Below are 24,096 nucleotides of genomic sequence, written 5' to 3'. Positions count from 1 at the left end.
AAATAGCTTCTCTAAATCTACCATATTGAATCCTTTTATCATTATAAACACCTTCAGCCTTCTAAACTCAAGAGAATACAAGCCAAGTTTATGCAACCTGTCCTCATAACTTATCCCTTTTAACCCCTGGTGGTGTTCTGCTGAATCTGCACTGTAAAGTCCCTGTCCTCACACCCCACCAAGACCAATATATCGTTCCTGAGGTGTGGTGCCCAAAACTGAACGCACTACTCCAGATGGGTCTGACCAAGACTCTAAATAACTAAAGCATTACTTCCACACTTTTTAATTCCAATCCCCTTGAGATAAAGGCCAACATTTCATTAGCCTTTTTTTATTACTTTTTGTAGTGTGCACTAGCTTTCAGTGATTTGTGTACCTGGACACCCAAATCACTTTCCTCTTCAAATCTAGTCTCTCCTTAATAAGAAAATATTCCGATTTGTCCTTCTTGGATCCACAGTGGATAACCTCACTCTTCCCCACATTGAACTCCACCTGTCGCAGTTTTGCCCATTCTCTTAATCTGTCCATGTCCCTTTGCAAACTCCTGTTCATCTCTCCATTATCTCAACTCCTCCCCACCCCCACCCCCCGCCCATCTCACCGCAGTAGCAGCAAGCCTGAACGTGAGGAGCTTCAAACAGCTGACGGGGTATGGAAATAATCACTCTGGGAACCTTAGTGAACTCTAAGTGGATTGTTGCTCTCTTGACGTGGTAGGTTCAAATTTCCAATTGTACATAAAATCTGTAAGCTGTACTTTGCAACACTTTCGGCCTCCTGTTGAAACAAAGTTTCCCCCCCAACGCCACCCGACCACCACAAGAAGCAGCACAGGACTCCCATAACAACTGAGAAGCATTTTGGGAGTTCCCCTATAGCCACTGAGAATGAACCTAGGATTGCCACAAGCGAACAAAGAAGCTTTCATGCTTCTGAGAATCAATACCCAACTCTACTGCCCACCCCCTCACAGAGAAGCATTTCTACCCTCCATCCACTAAGAAGCCATTCAATTACCCACACCTTTTGAAGTAATTCATTACTATTTCCCCTCCTCCCCCCCCAACTAATTCGGGATCTCAGGATTCCCACCCACATTGAGAAGTACTTTGAGACTTTTTTTCTCCCCATTGTGAAGTAATTCTATCCTCACCACTGAGAATCAATTCAATTCACCCCTGTCCATTGATGACCAATTTGGACCTCCCCTCATTTACTACCAATTTGAACTCAACCAGTAAGAAGCAGTTCCCCACTACCCCTCCCCCCACACTGAGAAGTAATTTGGCTTTCATCCCCCAACTGACGAGCAACTCTTTCACTTTCTCTTAACCACTCCGCCCCCGTCCCCCCCCAGAACCAACCATTGTTCTCCCATCCCATTGAGAAGCAATTAGGATCTTCCCCTTCACCCAAGATCTAATTCTTTTCTTTACCCCACCCCCTGCCCCCTCCTCCAACATCCCCACCAAACTGAGAAGGAGCATGGGGCCCATTCCCTCCCTACACCATTGAACTGAAAGCTTACCCACTCTCCTCCCCCATGGCCCAGCGCAATTCCTTCACCCCACTGTGGAAAAATGGACCCTAGCCCATTGCACCTTCACTAAGAAGAAAGTTGGTGCTGACCCAGTGCCACCCAATCTTTCCCCATCCCCTATTATGCCTTCTCCTCCACCCACTGTCCCCTGAGTGTCAGCAGACCGTTCAGCTATGGAGGACATCACATGATTCTGTGCTCATCAAACAACCACATCTGTGGATTTCTAGCAACAACAACTTGTATTTATGTAGCACATTTAAAGTAGTAAAACGTCCCAAGGTGCTTTAGACAAATTCAGACAAAAATTCAAAAATTGACACCGAGCCAAAGAAGGAGACATTAGGACAGGTGACTAAAAGCTTGGCCAAAGAGGAAGATTTTAAGGACCATCTTAAAAGTGGAGAGAGACGGAGAGGTTTAGGGAGGAATTCCAGAGCTTCGGGTCTAGGCAGCTGAAGCCACAACCGTCAGTGGTGGGGTGAAGGAAGTGGGGGATGCAAAAGAGGCCAGAGTTGGAGGAACGCAGAGTTCTAAATTCAGAATTTTAAAATCGAGGCATTGATGGACTGGGAGCCAATGCATGTCAGCAAGCACAGGGATGATGGGTGAATGTGACTTGGTGCGAGTTAGGATGGTACGGGCAGGAGAGTTTTGGATGAGCTCAAGTTTATGGAGGGTGGAAGATGGGAGGCTGGCCAGGAGAGCATTTGAATAGTAGAGTGTGGAGGTAACAAAAACATGGATGAGGGTTTCTGCAGCAGATGAGTTGAGGTGGGGGCAGAGACAGGTTATATTACAGAGGTGGATTTAAAGGCAGTCTTTGTGATGGACTGGATCTGGGTTCGGAAGCTCAGCTCATGGGCAAATGTAACACCAAGGTTGCAAACAGTGTGCTTCAACCTGAGACAGTGGTCAGAGAGGGGAATGGAATCGATGGCTAGAGAACGGTGTTTGTGGCGGGCAGCGATCAGGAGCGGGAATCCTGGAGAATTTTCCCTTCCCTATCCCTGGGGTACTGCAGCTGATTGTAGTAATCCTACTGTTATCCTGAAATCAGTTAACTGAACATATTTAAGGATTGAACCTGGGACCTTGCTGGTCTATATGGAAAAATATATTTTGTCATTTCAGCTTGTCATTAAATGCTGCATCCAATAGAGGATATTATATAATATGTTATCCTAAATAATTGCCCTGAAGACAGAAAATCATTAACATTAATTAACTTGGTGTTCAGTAATGAAATAATTTTCTCAGAATACATTTTGATTCATGCCAATTAGGATCTTCACCACTATACACAATTGTGAGCAGATGGTAAAAATAGTTTTTTTTACAAAGCACAATGATCCCATACGTATAAATCACTTTTCCCAAGCAGATAATCAGTGACCTCTACTGGTGACATGACTGATAACTGCAAAGGGTCTACCTATTGTTCATCTCCCACATATTTTCCAGTGATAGGTATAGAAGAGTAAATGTGCCAAACCGGTTTATAGAGCTGTACTCTGCAGCTTGAAGAATGCACCTCAGGGCATTTGATTGTTGTGAACCAGAGCTGTCTAAATTCTCTAATCTTGTCTTTTTGAATGTTGTGTAAAGTATTCTTTCAGTATTGACAGCACATTGCTATAATCCTTAAAGTTTTGTTTTGCCGAATGATACTTGTCAGTTTTATGATTCCTATAATTAGCCATTTGTGTATGAGGCATAAAGTACAAGTGTTTGAGTTTGACAATGTTGCTTTATTGAATTGCAAACTGTACTTCTAAAGACTCCAGTCACAAACACATAGAAGTATGAAGACATTGTTCATGAGCTTGTGTTTAGGGTGGCACTGCCTTGTGGTGGTGTTCAGCAGAGTTTACCTTGTGTATTGGCACCAGTGGTAAAGCGTTCCATTGCATTGTGCAGCATGGTTTACATTCTGTTCAGTAACACGGAGTACTGTTGCACATTGCTAAATAACAGATAGAAATGCTCTTTGCACTTGTGAATTACATTTTACATCCGTGCACCAAATGGTTGCAGAGCAGCCACGAATAAAAAGGAGCAGAAATTGACACAAAGGAAGCTGGGCCCACTGCGGTTAGAGGCCTGTATTCCCCACAGATTTTCTGCTCAATGTATTTTGTTGAAATGAAGCATGACAGTGTGACATTTGTACATTATGGGTGATGTGACTTGATATCTGCGTGCCCTCCTTTGAAAACAAATGAAGGCAGTGCCTCAGGAGCTGCGCTAGCACCAACTATCATATCTTCCCAGGAGTGTGGCATGATGTTTGTGTGTCCCCGAAAGTGGGAGAAAAGAATACACACTGCAACTTTTGAAATTTGCACCGCAGAAACAAAGCACATCTAGTACTTTGTTGTTACAAGGGCAGTAACATTCAGCCAAGACATCATTCGAAAATACAGCCCACTGTATTAATTTCCTTTTTCCACTTATGGAACTTTGTGTCTTAAAACATAATAAACAATTTTTAGAAAACCAATGTTACTGGTTGAAAGGCAGTGATCGGAATCTACGTCTGAATAAAGACTCCTATGTTTATAGTAAAAGATGTTTGAAATCACCACATTGCTGGCCTCTACTATTCACAATGATTTCCTGCCAACTACTGTGTGGTTAAAACCCAACATAAGCAGCAGCATTAACCTGTTGCATGTGGAAATGGTGATCATTCGAAGTATTAAAGATCATAAAATGGAAATACTGGCTTGAGATATTTCTAAGTTTGCGACATCCCATTTGTTTCATCTTGTTCAGTATGGAGCTGATTTTTCTTTTGGTCTTCTTTTGTTCTTGGGATATGGGTGACACTGGCAAGGTAGCATTTATTGTCCATCTCTTGTTGCCCTGAGGGCATGAAGAGTCAGCTACACACATTGGACTTCAAAAAACAGTGTCATTTTGTATCCTTTTAAATGACCATGTTTAATAATTCAATTAATGCTAACAGGTAACAAATGTAATGAAAAGGAAACAGGAATGGTATTTGTGTACTAAAGAAAATATCACTCTGCTTTACATGCTGAAAAACCGTGTGCTAAATATTGCCTTTTCTTTTAGTGTGCTCCTTGTATTTCTATCAGACTGCCATCTAGTGATCATATTCATTTGTCAAGCATTACTTGAAAAACAGTCATCATTCAAACATGGATATCACTATGACAAAAGCAGAGTTTTTGTTCCATGGCAAATTGAGGAATATTTCTATATTATATTTTTTTATATGATTTTAGATAGGGTACACCTCAATTTAAAACATGGCCTAACTGAAAAGGAGTTCATTTGTATGTATCAAGGCAAGGAACAATGCGTAAAAATATCCAGATACATTCAGTTTTAATGAAAGACGGCACACCTTTGTTGTTAGTGCCACTGTCTCTACTCAGAAATTAATTAGGCCAAAGTCTGCTTGGTGTTTGGGCAATCTTTCTGTTAATGTATGCAAGTTTGCAGAATGGAGAATGTTGACAACATTCATTGTCTTTATAGGTTGATCCTTCACGATTTAAACTTCAGAGGAAGGTAGTTAATGGCCTATAAATTCAGCCGCACAGCAACCGTTTTTATGGGTCTAATCGGCCTACTAAGTACCCAAAATGGCTGCGTTGAAGCGTGCTCACATTTCCGGTCGGATGTGCGCCTCCCACCATATTGAGAAACGGTGAAAGTGAAAAATAATTTATCTAAATTAGGGTCCTGCGCTTCTTGCTTTGTTGTGGATTTTCAAACACTTTTCAAACACACAGCACAACATGGTGCTGACTGGCAAGAATGCCCCACACTCACCTGAATGTGAAGCCGGGAGGAGCACGAGTACTTCTACTAACCCAACATTAAAAGAATGTGGGCTGGTTCCCCATCCCCTCTCCCCCCACCCCCTTGCCGGCTACCAATTCCCCTCTTCAGGCCACAGATTCCCCCTCCCAATCTGGCCACGGAACACTTTTCCCTCCTCCCCCACCCCCAACCTCTGACCCAGTCACCAATTGATGTGATATCAGTTGGTTTTTGACAATACTATTACATACAACTTCAGGAAGCCAAGTGAAAACATTTGTTTGCTCCTCAGTAATTTGTGTAATAGACTGAAAATGTAGACGGTTTATGCTTTAACATATTCGTGTTTTGTTTCATTTTCCAGTACGAGCAATTTGAAAGCACCATTGGTTTCAAGCTTCCAAATCATCGGGCTGCCAAGAGACTCTGGAAAGTCTGCATTGAGCATCACACTTTCTTCAGGTAAACAGGAAAGCAAGGGCTATCATTTGTTATGACTGCAGAGAATTTTTAGATGTATTGCACATGGGTTCAAGAGACTTTTTTCAAATTGTGTCAATACATTAGAGTTTCTTTACAATACTACCCTAGGGTACCATGTAAAAGCAATGGGGAATATGTTGTAGAAAGAGTGCCTTTATGTACTGTTTCTGTCAGCGAGGGATTCATAACAGTACATATGATATTGGAAGTTATTGTATATTAGAGTGATCTTATAATTCAGTTTAAAATATACCAGACAGATATTGCTAGTGAAAGTTGCAGTGCCCAACAACAGTATATCTTGATGTGTGGAAGATTTCCTGTTAAAATATTTTCTTGTGTCTCTCTCTCTCTATCTAACTCTCTCGCTGCCTGCCTTATTCTGGAGGTTAGCAACCAGTGCAGTGCATGCTCTCTAGTTTCTGCACAGCCTGCATCTTGATCTATTATCCTCAATGTTTCCAGACAATAACAATACCAATAACCATCCTTGTGATTAATGTGCCCACAATATGACAATTTTCTCATTATTATCAGCCTCATCACTTCTCTCTTTTTTTGTACTCACTAGTACTCGCTCGTTAGTCATTCTTTTAATCCAGCAAAAGTCTGTCGTGCCATAACTCAAATATTTCTGGTTGTCTTACTTCAGGATTGAAGATGCATTTTTCACATCCCTGGTTATTTTGATGTTTTTGGATGGAGGAGGCTCGTGTGGAGCATAAACACCGGCATGGACCTGTTGGGCCAAAAGGCCTGTTTCTGTGCTGTACATTCTATGTAATTCTATGTAAGGAACTGTACAAGTTATTCGTAATCTGATTGACAATCATATATCTTCAGTCCAAGATTTTAGAATGGAGGACACAAATCTTATGTTGGTCTCCAACTGCAAATGCTGCCTAATCTTCAAAATAAATAGCACTGGCATGGTTATTCTATTTTAAGCAGACCTTTAGCTCTTTTTTAAATTACAAAATATTTACTTGTGGGCACCTGTGAGGTCACCTGCCAAACTGAAATTTCTGGTTCTAGTCATGTGTAAATGGTTTACTAAAAGTTCTTAAGTGGTAAAAATACAACAATTTTTCCATTAACCATATCTTGCTCATTCAATAGAATCATAACCACATTTTCTTTTCAAGCCTGCCTAAACACAGCTTTGAGGGCAACAAAAACTCTTGTATAATGTGGTCATGCCGTGACCAGTTTTTACTTGTTGTTTGTGGCTACATGTTGCTGATGCCATCTCAGAAACTGAATGTTGGTAGTTTTCTATTTCACTCTCTTTTGTTTGTGATGTGCATTCCCCTCTTCCTGCTGCCATTTTGACAGTGAATTCGAATGTGGCAAAAGCACAGTTGTGAACATTCATTCTGCATTAAATAGGGAAAATGTATGTATTTTATATCATACAGTTTTGAAATAACTTAGAGTCAAAGTGGTTGCTGAATTTCTTACTAAAATTCAAAATGGAGACTCAAGCTAAACTGTCTGAGATACAGGGCAGTTTGATAATTTGTAATTTTCATGATACCAAGCCTTTATCCCAGCTGCTAATCAAATTATTTATTAATAAATATTCAAAGTGGGAACATCTATTCATCAAGCCATTCTATGCACAATATGCTCCATTGTATCCTTGATCTTGATCTTGATTGATAGCTCAGTCACCGGAGGCCTTTCGCTTGGGATAAGTAAAAGATTTCCCTCCTATTTAGCTCTGTTCACTTGTGAAGTTGAACTCCATGAGGTCAACATAGGAATTGCATGACTCACATGACATGCTTTCAGGATGTCTATTGAGTGTTTCTTTGAAAAATCTTGCAGATTATTGGACTGTGTAACAAGTAGATTCTACTCCCTTGTGGACTGATTCTACTTTATTGTTTTAAGTGTGGTACTGCTAGTTTCTTGCCGTGTGTTACTGCTGCTGCGTACTGTGTTGTTTGTAAATAAATGTGACCCTTAGCTTTAGCCTGAACTTAATAGTCTGACAGTGTGGCCTTTCAGAGTAGAAAGGAGAATGTGTTGGGCACTCAGAGTAATTTCCAATGCATTACACTGCCACTTAAGGGTAATCCTTAGTCTTGTGGCTCGCTAAGTTAATGCTAGCATTGCAGATGTTAGTTTGAGTTTCAGCCTGCTTATGAAAACTCACTCACCTCTGCTTAAAATTTAAAGCTCAACTTAAGAGTTGGAGAAAGCTCGAACCATAACCTTTAGAGCTCTCTCTCCCCCTAAACCCTTCTGCTTTGCTACTTTATCCACTTTCAAAAGTCCTCCTCAAAATGCATCTCTTTAACCATGCTGTCTGTTACCTTGCCGAATTCTCCTGCCGCTGACAGGTGTTTGCTTAACTCCAACCCCTCCCTTTTTACCATGAAGTGCCTTGGGATGTTTGCTACATTAAAAGGCTATATAAGCGAAAACTGTTATTTCTGTTTTATATAATAAAAATTATACAGTATCATTTTGCTTGCAACATTTAGCTGCAGATTGTTATGAAACCAATAACACATTTACAGATGGGTTTTTTATCATGCCAGATATTTTTGCCAAGTAAGTCCTTTTAAAAATAGATCATCTGGTTACATTGTAATGATACTATTACAGCAATCTTGAGGTGATGTCTGGAAATCATCACACTTTTCTTCCAAATGTTTTTACAAAATGATGCTGTACCTTGGATAATGGAAAATCACCTAGTAAAGTCACAGTAAGAGTGATCACTTTATACTTTAGAGATTTAAAGGGTAACATAGAAACATAGAAAATAGGAGCAGGAGTAGGCCATTCAGCCCTTCGAGCCTGCTCCACCATTCAATATGATCATGGCTGATCCTCTATCTCAATACCACATTCCCACTCTCTCCCCATACCCTTCGGGTAGAGGGTAGACCCTCCAATGATGAAGGCATTCAAGTGAAGATGGGAACCGGAATGTTTGTGTCTGATTATAATACAATTCCAACAAACAAGATTTTATTTTTAAATGTATTTTATTGGAACAGCGTGAGGTTGGATCCCACTGATGTACCTTTCCAAGACCAGTGACTCACACAAATGCTTACTTACACTGTAATGTTTTATGTAGTGAAAATCCTTACTGTGTTTATTTAATCACAGATTTGAAATGTCATATAAATAAAGCTGTTTGTTCCTCTTTTTTGAGTTTATGGACCCTCCATTAAGGGAGTAATCCCCTTTGTTCTTTCTCTGATTTTGTACTCTTGATGTTCCCCATGCCCTCCCCCATCACCAATCTACTCACTTCTGAGAGGGCAGGGTGGGACAGGCAGTCCTTGAATCTTTGGCCACTACCATTACTACTGTTTGGCTGTCTGCAAGAGTGAAGACTCCTCAGGTGATTTTTGCTTCTACCTGCGGGGACAACCCACAATGCTGTACGGCTTATAAATCTTTTAACACTAATGAAGAGCAGCATAATATTTTCAACCAATATGAACAACTATTGATTTTTGGTAACAGAGCTGTTCATAAAATATTGTGATTTACCGTGAAAATGAAGGAACCATCACCAAGATGTCTTTCCAGTGTTTATTTGCAGTTTCTAGAGATAAATGAGAACACAACTGCAATTCTTCGTAGGTGTGTTGGTGTCAACACTGAACAACTATTCAGCTTCTCTGTTGAACAAAGGATCTGAATTCTAATTGGGTGCAAATCAGAGAAAATCATTGGAATATGAAAAGAGGAGCCCAACACTGGAGCTTTAGTTACTCTAACAGTAGTTTCTCTTGTAGTCAGTGGTAGCCACAGCACAGTTGTTGGCAAACAGCAGACAGACTCCGTAAAGTTACTGAGCTGAAGAAACATAAAGATGTTTCATTAGAAACTAGATCTGGAATAAGGTGGTTATGTTATTGTTTCAGGACTCATAAGCTGTTTCAAAACTGCTGTAACATCTTGCTCCTTAAGAAGGTGACCTTTGTCCCCATCATCCTCTACAACTACTACTCCATCTCCAACCTCCCCTTCTTCTCTAAGGGTCTAGAATGTGTTGTTGCCACCCAACTCCATGCCCATCACTCCCCCTATCAATTTTAATTTTGATTAAGCTTCTGAGATGCATTTTTGAGACGTTTCTTCTATTTTAAAGGTGCTTTTTAAATGTAAGTTGTTGTCACACCTTTACTTTGTAAGTTGTAAGTTATTTTGTCTGTTATTTTAGTCATTGGAAAAACTTGTCTCAGTCTTTTATATGGAATAACTTTTTTCATTAACTTCCTTTTAGACTTGTGTCCCCTGAGCCACCTCCAAAGGGGTTCCTTGTAATGGGCTCAAAGTTCCGTTACAGTGGCCGTACACAGGCTCAAACAAGGCAAGCCAGTGCATTAATTCATCGTCCAGCACCCTATTTTGAACGCTCCTCAAGCAAAAGATATACAATGTCAAGAAGTCTAGATGGAGGTATGATTTTATTTTGACATTTGATATTTTGGTTGGCACAATGCATGAGTGCCATAAAAGAGCATGTGCTACAAAAAAGTGCAGTGCGTAAACTGGTGAGGAATCTTAGCCCATTAAGCTCACAATACCTGTGGTGCCACCTCCTCCACTGCTTCATATTTTTCTTCTTTTTCATGAAAGGGTGTAATGCATTTTTGTCCCCTAAATGGGACTTCCTCTATGTGTAAAATGCTGTGATGTAAATAACTAAAGCAACTAAAATAAATTTGAATCACTGTCCAATCACTATTAGATTTTTTGGTGCACCCGTGCATTCTACCTTAAATGCTTAAAGGTTATGATTTTCTTTGAAAGTGCGAAGCATTATTTTGTGACACTGTTCAAATATTTTTGAGGGCAAATGAATGGGTTTCTAGGTAAGCTTTTACGATGGTGCACCAAGATTTCACCAGGGTACAAATGGCTTCACATGGTACATGTACATGTAAGACATGACTTTTTCCAGCCAAGAATGAAGAAGCAAGTTTAACAATTACAAATAAAGAAATGAAAGAGCACTAATGACAGGTGAGATGTGAATGAGCATTTTCTTAAACTTCTGTACACAACATAAATTGCATTGCTGCCAGAATGCATTGCAGCACAGTAGTTGTAAAAGGTGAAGAAACTAAAACATAACTATGGTTGCAGTACTTCAGGTGCCACATTAATACGGCCCCAACCTCCACCTTAGCAATTTTCTACAAATGAAATGCAAATCTAAAGGGTGCAGAATAGGACTTGAAATTTGTATTAAGGCAAAATGCATTTGAAAAATGTGACAGAACACATTTTTGTCACAATGCAAAACAAATCAAATGTATCCTAGGCTGGTAAAAGAAGCAAGGGAGGAAATAGTGGAGGCTCTGACCATCATTTTCCAATCCTCACTGGATACGGGCGTGGTGCTGGAGGATTGGAGAACTGCTAACGTTGTACCGTTGCTTAAAAAGGGAGCGAGGGATAGACTGAGTAATTACAGGCCAGTCAGTCTAACCTTGGTGGTGGGCAAATTATTTCAATCAATTCTGAGGGACAGGATAAACTGTCACTTAGAAAGGCATGGATTAATCAAGGACAGTCAGCGTGAATTTGTTAAAGGAAGGTCGTGTCTGACTAACTTGATTGGATTTTTTGAGGAGGTAACAAGGAGGGTCGACGAGGGTAGTGTATTTGATGTAGCCTACATGGATTTTAGCAAGGCTTTTGACAAGGTCCCACATGACAGACTGGTCAATAAAGTACAAGCCCATGGGATCCAAGGGAAAGTGGCAAGTTGGATCCAAAATTGGCTCAGTGGCAGGAAGCAAAGAGTAATGGTCAATAGGTGTTTTTGTGACTGGAAGGCTGTTTCCAGTGGGGTTCCGCAGGGCTCAGTACTAGGTCCTTTGCTATTTGTGGTATATATTAATGTTTTGGACTTAAATGTAGGGGTGTGATTAAGAAGTTTGCATTTGATACAAAAATTGACTGTGTGGTTGATAGTGAGGAGGAAAGCTGTAGACTGCAGGAAGATATCAATGGACTGGTCAGGTGGGTAGAAAAGTGGCAAATGGAATTCAATCCAGAGAAGTGTGAGGTAATGCATTTGGGGAGGTCAAACATGGCAAGGGAATACACAATAAATGGGAGGATACTGAGAGGTGTAGAGGAAGTGAGGGACTTTGGAGTGCATGTCCACAGATCCCTGAAGGTAGCAGGACAGGTAGACAAGATGGTTAAAAAGGCATATGGAATACTTTCCTTTATTAGCCGAGGCATAGAATATAAGAGCAGGGAGGTTATGCTAGAACTGTATAAAACACTAGATGGCTGCAGCTTGAGTACTGCGTACAGTTCTGGTCACCACATTACAAGAAGGATGTAATTGCACTAGAGAGGGTACAGAGGAGATTTAAAAGGATGTTGCCAGGACTGGAGAATTTTAGTTATGAGAAAAGATTGGATAGGCTGGGGTTGTTTTCTTTGGAACAGAGGAGGCTGAGGGGTGATTTAATTGAGGTGTACAAAATTGTGAGGGGCCTAGATAGAATGGATAGGGAGGACCTATTTCCCTTAGCATAGAGGTCGATAACCAGGGGCATAGATTTAAAGTAATTGGTAGAAGGATTAGAGGGGAGCTGAGGAAAAATTTTTTCACCCAGAGGGTGGTGGGGGTCTGGAACTCACTTCCTGAAAGGGTGGTAGAGGCAGAAACCCTCGACTCATTTAAAAAGTACCTGGATATGCTCCTGAAGTTCCATAACCTACAAGGCTATGGACCAAGTGCTGGAAAGTGGGATTAGGCTGGGTGGCTCATTTTCGGCTGGCACGGACACGATGGGCCGAATGGCCTCTTTCTGTGCCATAAATTTTCTATGATTTCTATGATTCTGCAATTAATGTTGCTCATGAAATATAGATGCCGCTGTTTATGACATAATGTTGCTTCTAGTTCTGGGGTCCCTCATGAAGTTGTAACACATTTTTTAAGTATAGAAAGTGACTGGTTTCTCATTTAACTTTTATCAGCTATTTAAACTGTTGATACCAGATATCACAATGAAAGGTGTCCTGTAAACTCTGAATTTATAGAGGTTCAATTCGACATTCAAAAAAATTATTTGATGTAATCATTGAGTCAAGTTTCTTGTTGGTATAAGAAGTGTACAAATTCACCCTGTCTCCTACTGTGGTGCAGTAGCATATATATCACACATTGCAGCTCTGGGTTAAATGTAATTTTACAAAAGTGTAAATAGGTGGCCTGACTGTGCACGCGCTCCTCCCGAATGCAGGAGTCCCACCGGCAATTAAAGCCGGCGGGATGATAATTTACATACTTTTACATATAGTTAAAGTACTTCAGATACCTGATTGAGTAGACATTTTGGCAGGGGTGCTATTTTGAAGCATCCTCAGTGTGTTTCCCGTGCTGTGGGAATCACTCCCTGTTGCAACAGATGTGTTTCAGCCAGCAGCCAGTGGGAGATGCAAATCATTATTTTACAGGTGAGGAGAAAACGTCATTTATTGCAGCAGGGCACTCTGTCACTTCAGACACAGTTTTGGCTACAGGAGCTTTGTGTTTTCACTCAAAATTCTTACTTTTCACCCAAAACTCTGCTGTGCAAACATATTTACCTACTTTGCGGACCCCCTCAAACTCTCACCATCAGGATAGGGGGGGCATCATGGCTGCATTCATCACTTCATCCGAGGACGAGCAACATCACCAGCCTCGCCAGGCATGGCGTCCACCTCCGCCACGTGGAGCTCTACAACACAGTGCTGCGCCACAGGCACCTGCACAAGAGCACGGAGGGCAACAACAGAGTGCAACGTCGCAGGAGGCACTACCCTTGCAACAGGGCCCACAGACCAAGGCTCAGCTTCCTGGACCTCTGAGGTGCAGTGCATACGGAGGCTGAGAGTCAGTCGCCAGGTAGTCACAGACATCTGCAGCCTCCTTCATGCTGAGTTGCTCCCTGCTGGGCTGAGCAGCATCTCCTTACCTGTCGCTGTCAAAGTCATCACTGCCCTCAACTTCTTCGCCTCCGGATCATTCCAGGGTGCCGCCGGGGTCTCTGTCATCTGCACACAAGTGCATAAGGCAGGTCACCGATGGCTTGTTTCGCAGGGCCTCGCACTAGGTCAACTTCCCCATGGACGACCTCAGCCAGACGGAGAGGGCAGTGGGATTCCATGCTGTGGCTGGCTTCCCACGGGTGCAGGGTGTAATCGATTGCACCCATAGAGCAATACGAGCACCTCCACATGTGCCAGGACTGTTCATCAACAGGAACAGCTATTACTGCATCAACACTAAGCTCGTTTGTGACCACCGCAAGAGATTCCTTCACATGTGTGCCTGATACCCTGGCAGCTGCCACGAGTCCTTCATCCTCCGGGAGTCCAGCATCCCACTCCTCTTCCACACACTGAACACCCGCAAGGGCTGGCTTCTCGGGGACAAAGGATACCCCCTGCACACCTGGCTCATGACACCTCTGAGGAACCCCACCACTGAGCGACAGCGTCGATATAACGACAGCCACATCGCTACCAAGTCTACAATGGAGCACGCTGTAGGGCTGCTCAAGATGCGTTTCAGGTGCCTTGATCGTTCTGGGGGAGCGCTTCAATACGCACCAGACAGAGTGGGACGCATTATAGTCATGTGCACGACATGGCACAACAGAGAGGGGTGCAGCTTGAGGAGGCCCCATCTACAGCTGCCACCCACGAGGAGGAGGAGGAGCAGCAACCCATGGGCAGAACAACGGCTCACCCGGCTCACCTGACTGTTCGTGAGGCCAGGGAGTCACTGATATTTGAACGGTTCTCCTAACATCAGACAGCGCGAAGAGTCCAGTCCTCACCACCTGGATAGAGCAGCGGCCACAGCACCCCCCCCCCCCCCCCCCCCCGCCTCACCCCACTGCACAAAACAGTCATGCAACTACGCATACGCCCACTGTAGAGTGACCCAGTGGGTGGCATCAAATGCGGGCGTTCATGGTGAACCTCATGACTGGCTTCTGTAATAAGGTCCTTTCGAGAATGGCCAAGACGTGGCAGTAGTGGTGACAATAATAATATTTAATGTGCCATTAACAAAAAGCAAATATTAATAAAAAACATGACCAACCGTCAAACACCCTTGTGCATCCCCTTTGTGCTCACAAAACCTTCGCCTTTCGCTTCCGACTACTTCTACATGGTGCATCCCTTGTGGCTGCAGCAGAGGTAGTGGCAGGTTGCTCTTGTTCATGCTCTGACCGATTAGATGCTTTGGGCCTACGCCCTCTGGGTTTCGGTGCCCGTGAGGGCCCGTCCAAAGATTGCTTCACCTGTGCAGGGGCAGACTCAGCCACCTGGAGAGGAGGCAGCATTGCGGGTACTGGTTGAGAGGGGGGCAACAGGTGAGACATGGGGTGCTTTGAGTGGTGTCCCCACTTCCATTTCCCCTTTCGCTATCATCCCTCCCCTGGGCCAGGCCCACACCACTCCTACCACTCTGCTGGACAACAGTTTGGAGGACATGTGTGAAGCCTTGTAAGGCCAATGCTAGTGTATCTGCCTGCCTGTTTGAGGTGGCAGAATGTTGTTCACCCTGAGTCCGAACGGCCGTTGTCAGGGCATGAATGGATTTATTGGTGAGCCGTGCTCAAAGCTTAATGGAGGCTAGCCTTCTCTCCATCGCAGACATTCCCGCACTGACCGACGACACTATCTCAGAGATGCCCTCATGTCCCTGTGACAGTATCTCAGAGATACCCTCCCTTACCTGTGCCACCATTCAACTCATGCAGGAGTTAGACTCCTCCATCCTCTGCGCGATTGTGGAGAGTGCACGTGGCACCTGTTCCAGCACCTCGCAAATGTGCTGCTGCCCCTCGATCATTCTCCTTTTAATGGATGGTCCCCAGGGTTCAGCATCTGTGTCCAGCTGAGCAGTGTCAGGAGAAGAGTTCTCCCACCGACGTGGACTCTCCACAGCTGCCCCTGCCACCAGTGTCTGCCCGTGCTCACGTGTGTGGTAACCCACCATGTACGACCCCAACCAACTGCGGACAAGTACGCACCGAGGTGTGTATATCTGCGCTGGTGGATGGCTCGCTCAGATGTGACGCTGCCCCCTCAGAGGCCGGCAGGTCCTCTGAGGAATCGCCCTCCGCCGTCACAGCGGTCGCTGAAGGCCCTGTCGGAGAACAGAAGGCAATATTGAGCATGATCACAAATGTTGAGGTGGTGAATATGACAAGGCATGTTAACATCAATTCATATTGTGTGTGCTGAATGTTCTGTCACCAGTCGTTTGTCGGGTGCCAGTCTCGGCGTCCCCGACTGACAGGCACTCAAAGGTTCGGCTCAGCTCCAGCACTTCCTGCTCCACGTCTGTGAGGACGACTATCTGTGGCGGCCCCCCTCTGGTCCTCGCCCTCTCCTGTGCATTCTGGGCTCTCTTCTCCTATAAGGGGAGAAAGTACAGACGCGTGAGTGAGTGATGGTGACGTGGCCAACCGATGAATGCATTGTTTTGGGTGAGGCTGACCGTGAAAGAGATGCATCAGAGGGTGAGTATGAGACAGAGCCACGACATTGTATGAAGATTGGGTTGAATGGTAGTGGTAGGGTGAGTAATGGGGAGGTGAGGAAGTGCTGGTAAGTTGAGGATGAGGTTTGAGTGGGTGTGAGAAGTGATGTGATAGAGTAGTGTTGGCAGTGCAGAAGGAGTTGTGGGGTGGGGGCGGTGATGTGGAAGACTGAATGTAGGAGACTGAATAAGTGTACTCACTTTGGCTGACCTAATTAGTTCATTGAAGTGCTTCCTGCACAGGATCCAGATGCGGGAGATGCTGCTGCTGCTGGTGACCTCCTCTGCCACCTTGGGCCAGGCCGCCTTGACGGCAGAGGCAGGCCACTTCCTCCCATCCACCGGGTAGAACACTCCTCCTCCTCACCCCATCCGGTAGCACCTGGAGTGAGGCATCACTGAATCTAGGAGCAGCCTTTCCCCTGCTCACAGCAATTCATTCGCATGTACGAAAGTCATAGCTGGCAAACACCACAGTACTCTCACTCTCTCGTGCCTGTAGTGAAATGTCCCTTCTGATTATTCTATGACTCTTGCTAAGGTGAGAATCATTGAACTTTACAGCACAGAAGGAGGCCATTCAGCCCATTGCACCTGTACTAGGTCTCTAAATAAGCTATCCACAATCGTATTCCATAATTTTCTTTCCTATACCCTTTTATTTATTTTTCAAATGTATACCCACTTCCCTTTTAAAAGTTATTATGCATTCTGCTTCCATTGCTGTTTCTGATAATTCATTCCATGTCTTAACAATCTTCTGCAGAAAAAATTCTCCTGACATCTCCCTTTTCTCTTTTGGTGGAAATCTAGTTACTGATGCACTGACTAATGGAAGATTTACTTTTTCAAAACTTATCATAATTTTGAACACATTGTGGGTGATTTTAGGAGGCAATTGTGGGAGTGGTGGGGGGGGGGTCTGAAAATCGCGGAAATCCCGTTCGGGTTCGGAAGCCGGCTCCAAACCGCCGACTTCAGAGTTTCCCAGGGACCCACCTGTGTGCGCACGGGCGACCCGAAAACGGAAGTCCCACCGGCTTTAATTGTCAGCGGGATGACAGTTAAAGAGCCAAATGTACCTCACTGAGGTACTTAAGGCACTTTACCTGTGACAGATCAAGGGATTCGAAAGATTTTTAACTTACCTGGGCAGCTTGCCCACCGCTTCTGATTCATGCCTGGTGAAACCTGGACCGGATCAGGGAAAAAGAAACAAAATAAATTAAATTTAAAAAACCATGCAAGGAAGTGAAAACACTAAATGAACCTACCTTTGAAACCTGCTCCGATGTCCAATGTCTCCCGCTCCGTCGGTCCCCCTCCTCACCCTCCCGTCGGTCCCCCTCTTTCTCCCCTCACCCCGGTCTTCCAGTCCAGCACCGGATCTTCCATTCTCCTGCCCCCCCACTAGTCTTCCGTTCCAGCGCTGGATGACATCTCTCTCTCTCTCTCTCTCTCTCTCTCTCGTCCCCCCCCCACCCCCCAACTCGAGTTGCAGCTCCTGATGGCAGCCAGCCTGTCAATCAGGCTAGCTGCCGGGCGCGAAACCCGAAGAGGACGTTAATCACTAGCAATCAACGTGCGATTGCGTCAGAAACGTTAAGTTTAGTTCATGCGGGTTTGCCACGCGCACCTCCACCCTCCTGCTGCCAACCCACCCTCCTGCTGCCAACCCACCACCATGGTAAAATTGAGCCCATTATGTTGGCGCAGACCATTTTTGGAATAATAATTCACATGAGTGAATTGTCCCTTTTAAAGCAAAAAGGAAAGTTCCCTCAAAACAATAACCTGCTACACTCTACATCACCTTGGCAAGTGAGGGAAGATTGCAGATTAAAACCCGAGTGAAGTGAGCTCTACCTACAATCTGTTCATTAATTCATAGAACTCCAGTGCAGTAATTTTCATTTAAAGTGACCCTATTTTGCACAGACTACCATGCTTTTCATGTAAAATTATTGTAATACGTGTCAAAAATAAAGAGGTTTGTTCTTTCAGTGAGATAAAGCTGTAGCTTAGAGATCTTAGTACTTCTCCGCTCTTTGAAAACCAGAGTAAGTGAATGTGAAAGTCAAACCGCTGGGGGCAAGATGCATTTGTGCTGCTCTCTTGAACTGCTTTTCAAAGAGCACTCTGCAGTGATGTGATATAAAATATTTAGCTGTATGTGTGAGTGATTGTTCTACTGGGGAAATCCAGATCCAATATGTTAATATCAGTGCACATATAGTAGTTTAAATTATTTGTTTGATATGTCGAAAGGGCTGCACAAATCAAGCAAAAAAAAAATGGAAAGGGATGAAGGCTGACAGTTATGTGGACAAAGTTGAGAAGTTGTGGCTTTTCCACTTGAGCTGAGAAGGTGAAGAGGTGACTTGATAGAAATCTTCAAGATTATGAAAGTTTTGAGGTAAAAAGTGATGGTTTTCACTGATTAACGAGGTAGTAACAAAACAACACATTTACAATAATCAAAAAAATTGAAAGGAAAGCTTAAAAAATATGTATTTTTTGTACAGGATGGTTAGAATGTGGAATGCTCAGTCACTCTGATGTTGAAGCAAAGTCCATAAATTCTTTTCACTAGGAATTGGATAGTTGCTTGAGAAAAAAGGAATATTAAAGGGTTTGGGGAATGAGCAGGACAGTGGGATTAAACTAGGTGGTTTACGTAAACAATGGTGCAAATGGTTTGTTTCTATGTTGTAATATTCTGTGATTCTATGAATCCAATATCTTGTTGGCACATTAGAGCTAACATCAGTTTCACTCTTGAATGCCATTTTTTATTTATTCCACTAATGAGGTGTAGGCTAGTGTTAAATTGCAACCCTGCATCCGTATAAATTTGTTCATCATATTAACTCTGTATGTTTGACTTCAATATAAATAATCAACAATTCGCATCCTTATTTGCTTGAATAACATGGGGCCTTGGCTGTAGTAGTATATTTGAAAATAAGATTGATGTTATGCATTATCAGGTAAAGATAGGATATACAAGTGTGGACATAATGGGGGAGAAATTGGTGTAACACCAGAAGCCGGTGCATCTGGAGCACACGCCCAAAGTCGTGGGCCCGAGTCCCATTGCAAAGTGGACCATGAGCCTCATATCAACATAAAACTGGTGAACTGAGGATGCCAATCGGACATCCCAATGCAGCTCACCAGCCCTGGAAAACTCACCTGGCTCCAACATGGAGTCAACCCACAAGTAAGTCTGGGGGTGGGAGGCAAACAGTAGGGGTTGAGTCCGGGCCAGCGCAAGCCAGCAGTATTGTTGTGGAGCCAGGAGGAATACTGCTGCTCATCCTTTACGTGCAGCCAGGTAAGTATAAAGACTTACTTGTGAGTTGGCTCCACCTCGGAGCCAGGCGAATTTTCCAAGGCTGGTGAGCTCTTGATGTGTCGACTTCTGGTATTACATGCGTGGCACATACTCGGCCCAATTTATGCTGAATTTGGCAGTGGGGTCCTGAAACAGCCGTTAGGACTCTGATTAGCCCGTTTTAGGCGGGGGTCTTGGACACTTAGAAGTTGCCAGCTGCCAAATCTACAGCTGGCACACCTCCAGAGTGCAACTCGACAAACGGGCCAGCGGGGACCAATTTCTTTCACATTGTGTTTTCAGGATTAATCTAATGTACCTTGACTTTCCCTTGTATCAAGTTGCACTCAAATTGCTTTGTATAAAATGTGTTAGAGCATAGTGATCACATTTTACGTCAGATATTCTGACTTGCAGAGTTTTTCCGTCCAGCTTCAGTTGGGGAAAATCACGATGCACTTTTGAAGGAGTCAACAAAAGACGCAAGCGAGACTTCAAGGACAGAGACTCCAGACACAACACAGTCAGACAGCAAGAAATCCTCCCAAAAATCAGAAAAAACAGATGAAGTAACCACACCAACAAAAATTAAAGAAATGAAGGTACACAGTGTTGAAGTTTTAAGATCTTGATGCAGACAATCTTTTTGCTATTAGCCAATAGTCAAGGAGATCCGTGGGATTGTGTAGAAATACAAAAGAGACTAATGTCTAGCCTGGCAGGGTAGCGTGTTTCTGTAAATAAATCCTCTTTTTTTTTTCCCTTTCTGTGTGACTCTGTCTGTCTCCATGTCAGAGTCAAGTTGGACGGCATAATTAAAGACACACTATCCAAATTCACTGCTGGGACTGGATTCAAATCGAGCTGATTCTGATGGGATGAATCTTCTCTCTGTGCTGGTTCGAAGGATCCTAAATGATATTAGTGTGAGCAGCTCAAATTTAGTTCCTCTTGGAAGTAAGCCCACAGCTCAAAACTGCCCAGGACTCAACAGAAATTGCAGCCCCACTAGGAAAGGTCATGAGGATGCCTGAGAAAGGAAATGGTCAAATTCATATTGGTAGAGAATGAGTGCTTTTCTAAGATTGGTGTTAAGGTGCAATCTTGGCACAGAGCAGAGGGATCTTTCATCTCCAAATGATGCTGTACCTGATTTGGAAGTGCTTGAAATTAATAGTGACTACCCAAAAGTACAATCAATAACCAACAGCAAGAAGAAAGTTGGGAAAAACATCAAGAAGCCAGAGAGTAATGAGACATAGAGTGGTGAGAGACTGCAGTCCAACATAATGAGGAGTGATGTGAGGCCCTGAATCAGAGATATTGGAGAGTGACTCAGGACAGCATGATGAGATACATAGAGAAGAGTACATGTTCAGGGTTAGGTGCAGGAAAGAGTCCAATCGGGCCTACTGTCACTAGGTCCACTAACTTGCATAGATACATGCCGGCTGCTGCTGTTATAGAAACAGCGCAGCACCTGCTGCTAGTACTATTGCTATGTATGTATTGTCACATACATTTTAAAAATACTGTTTATTTCAATATATCTGATGCAATACGCAGATAAGCATGGTTCCACTAGTGTCCTGACCAACGTTCCTCCCTCAACCAACACCAGTTCTTATCGGGTATACTCGACATGTTTTATGATAGCAGATGGACAAGTTGCTGAATATGACCAGAGCAAAGTACCTTTATATAGTACCTTTCACGACCTCTGGATGTTGCAAAGTGATTTACACTCAATTAAGTAATTTTTGAAGTGTAGTCACTGTTGTGATGTCGGGAAACAAAGCAGCCAATTTGTGCACAGCAAGGTGCCAGAAACAGCAATGAGATATATGACGAGGTAATCTGTTACAGTGATGGTAGTTGAGGGACAAATATTGGCCAGAACACTGAGAGAACTCTCCTGTTTTTCATCGAATAGCACACAGGATCTTTTACATCCACCTGAGAGTGGAGATGGGGCCTCGTTTTAAAGTCTCATTCGAAAGTTAGTACCTTCAACAGTGCAGCACTTCCTCAGTAGTGCACTGAAGTGTCAACCTGGATTATGTGCTCAATTGTCTGAAGTGGGGCAAGAATGTGACCACTGAGCCAAGGCTAGCACTACAAATATTTATCAAGAAAGGTGCTCCAGCTGTCTGATCCAGAAAGCCAACTTCCACCTCTAATGAGCCTGCAATTACTTGCGTAGAGGATAGGTTTTCAATGAAATAATGCTCCTTTCCAGATGTTTAGGATTGGTGAGCTCAGCCTTATTGCAGATTTCCTAAGTAGATTAATTGATCTATCTTTTGATAGCTCTCATCTGTTTGAGAAATGGATCCATAAAGTTTTAGGAATACAACAGACTATTCCAGTTCTGAACCTTAAGGATCACCCAACCCAGAAAGGCTAGTGATATTTTGTGGACACAAATATAAAAGTTTCTAAGGCTGATAGTCATGCAATACTAAACTGTGAATTACTTGAAGGGCCAGTAAATGGGATAATTGTTAGGAGTACAGACTCTTGTTTCTCCTTTCCATGCTAGTTCTTGGTAAGCACTTTAGCCATGTGCAAATTGTTCAGGAATAGTCTTCCTATGATTGAATCACTTATTCACAATGACCATGATGACTGAAGCAAAGAAAGGCTATTATAGGAGGGAAAAAAAGAACTGCGCTTTGGCCTGATGTGTGGTTGAGCACTGATGTAGGCGGTCTATTACGTTTTTTTGGAAGAGGTTTGCTTTCTATTTCCAGGACCAAGAGAAGCAAAATTCCACTGTGTATGACACCCTCCGGACGTATATTCAGGACTTATTTATTTTGTCTTATATTGAGGTGAAATGTAACCATGATAACTTTTTCATTCATGATTAGGAGTTGGCTTAACAGGTCAACATCCTCCATTTGTTAGATTTAGGAACGGGGCCAGGAGCACCCAGACCTCTTCAGAAACCAGAATATTTAATGCTTATTTTCAGCTCTGAAACTCAAATTGAACCCGTGGCATCTAGTTGCTGACCTGGACAGAGTTATCTTCAGTAGGCACTGCAAGACATGGGCAATCACCACTCCTTGCTGTTATACTGTCAAGTGAGATGAATGGCTTAGTCCTTGTCCAAAATTCTTATCTAGCTAATAATTGAGTTTTATTTAATGATAGAAATCACTGTTTCAGCATTTTTTGCTGCCTCGCATAAAACCAAGATGGAGCATATATTCCGTTACTCAGACAATTGCAGGTTACGTTGTTAGCTTGTAAACAAATCTAACATTTTTCTGTGAACCCAGTGAACTTGCTATGAGTTGCTATGAAGAGAAAACATTGGGTAGATATGTTACAAAACAAGAAATGAAAATTGATTGCTGCAGTTCATCCAAAGAGCAAGGAAGAAGCCATATTTAAACTTATTAAAGAAAAGCTCTGGTCACAATTTGGGCTCATGTTAAGTGTGTTGACTTAGACGATATTTCCACTAAGTTGCAACATATTACAAACAGTTTGACTGTAGCCTCAATGGTGTCTTATAGTTAGACAGGTCTTCCTACCTTTTGCTTGGGGAAATTTATGCAGGATATGTGGAAGAGAATGAATAAGAAGCAAAAATAGAGTTTACAGTCCTTTATCCTACCACATTTGTAGAAGAGGTCATAAATCTAAAAATATACCAGTACCACTACACCTTCTGAATTACTTATCTTTTTCCATTAAAACCAACTGCCTTCAAAAAATATGGAAGCTGGCTGTGGTCATTCTCAATGATCTTGAGTAACCAATGCTTAGCAGTAGATTTCAGGTGCAATTACAGTACAAGTGCATTATTGGTACAAAGTGGTTTAGTGATGTAAATGCAAACTAAATCCAGTCAGGGTTCAAGCTGACATGGAATGAATCAGACTGAGACTCCCTGGAGGAGAGAGTCTTATTTACTCCAGAGCCAAGTTGGACCTTAACTCCAGATTTACACTACACAAGTTTAGTGTCAGTATGAAGCAGAAACTGCTTTGTAACAACTCTAAACCTGTAGTGTAAATGCATTCTTTGTCTTATATAAAAACAGAAAATGCTGGAAATACTCAGCAAGTAAAGCAGCATCTGTGGAGAAAGAAAGAGTTAATGTTTCAGGTTGATGACCTTTTGTCAGAACTGGAAGAAGTTGAAGATTAAACAGTTTTTAAGCAAGTACAGAGCCAGGGAAAGGGGGAGGAAGAGGCAGGGGAAGAGAGGAAAGAACAAAAGGCAAGGTCTCTGATAGGGTGGAGGGTAGAGTCCCAGTTGCTTAAAAACTGATATTATCTTCAACTTGTTCCAGTTCTGATGAAGGGTCATCGACCTGAAACGTTAACTTTGTTTCTTTCTCCACGGATGCTGCCTCACTTGCTG

General features: G+C 43.0%; 1 protein-coding gene across 9 annotated transcripts in view; it reads left to right on the top strand.

Annotated features, from left to right (window-relative positions):
* Positions 1-24,096, top strand: part of LOC137335195 (band 4.1-like protein 1) — a 230,893-nt gene that overhangs the window by 177,680 nt on the left and 29,117 nt on the right. For 8 of the 9 annotated variants that reach the window (XM_068000406.1, XM_068000403.1, XM_068000397.1 and 5 more), the window contains exons 10-12: positions 5,709-5,806; positions 10,086-10,261; positions 20,134-20,318. In XM_068000406.1, coding sequence (XP_067856507.1) covers positions 5,709-5,806; positions 10,086-10,261; positions 20,134-20,318 — 459 coding nt within the window. The remainder of the gene's footprint in view (positions 1-5,708; positions 5,807-10,085; positions 10,262-20,133; positions 20,319-24,096) is intronic. The other variant, XM_068000402.1, reaches the window with a different exon arrangement.

Source organism: Heptranchias perlo, chromosome 19, assembly GCF_035084215.1.
Source record: "Heptranchias perlo isolate sHepPer1 chromosome 19, sHepPer1.hap1, whole genome shotgun sequence".
Taxonomy (NCBI): Eukaryota; Metazoa; Chordata; class Chondrichthyes; order Hexanchiformes; family Hexanchidae; genus Heptranchias; species Heptranchias perlo.
Note: the sequence above shows the minus strand (reverse complement) of the source record. Positions and strands in the feature narration are given on the sequence as shown.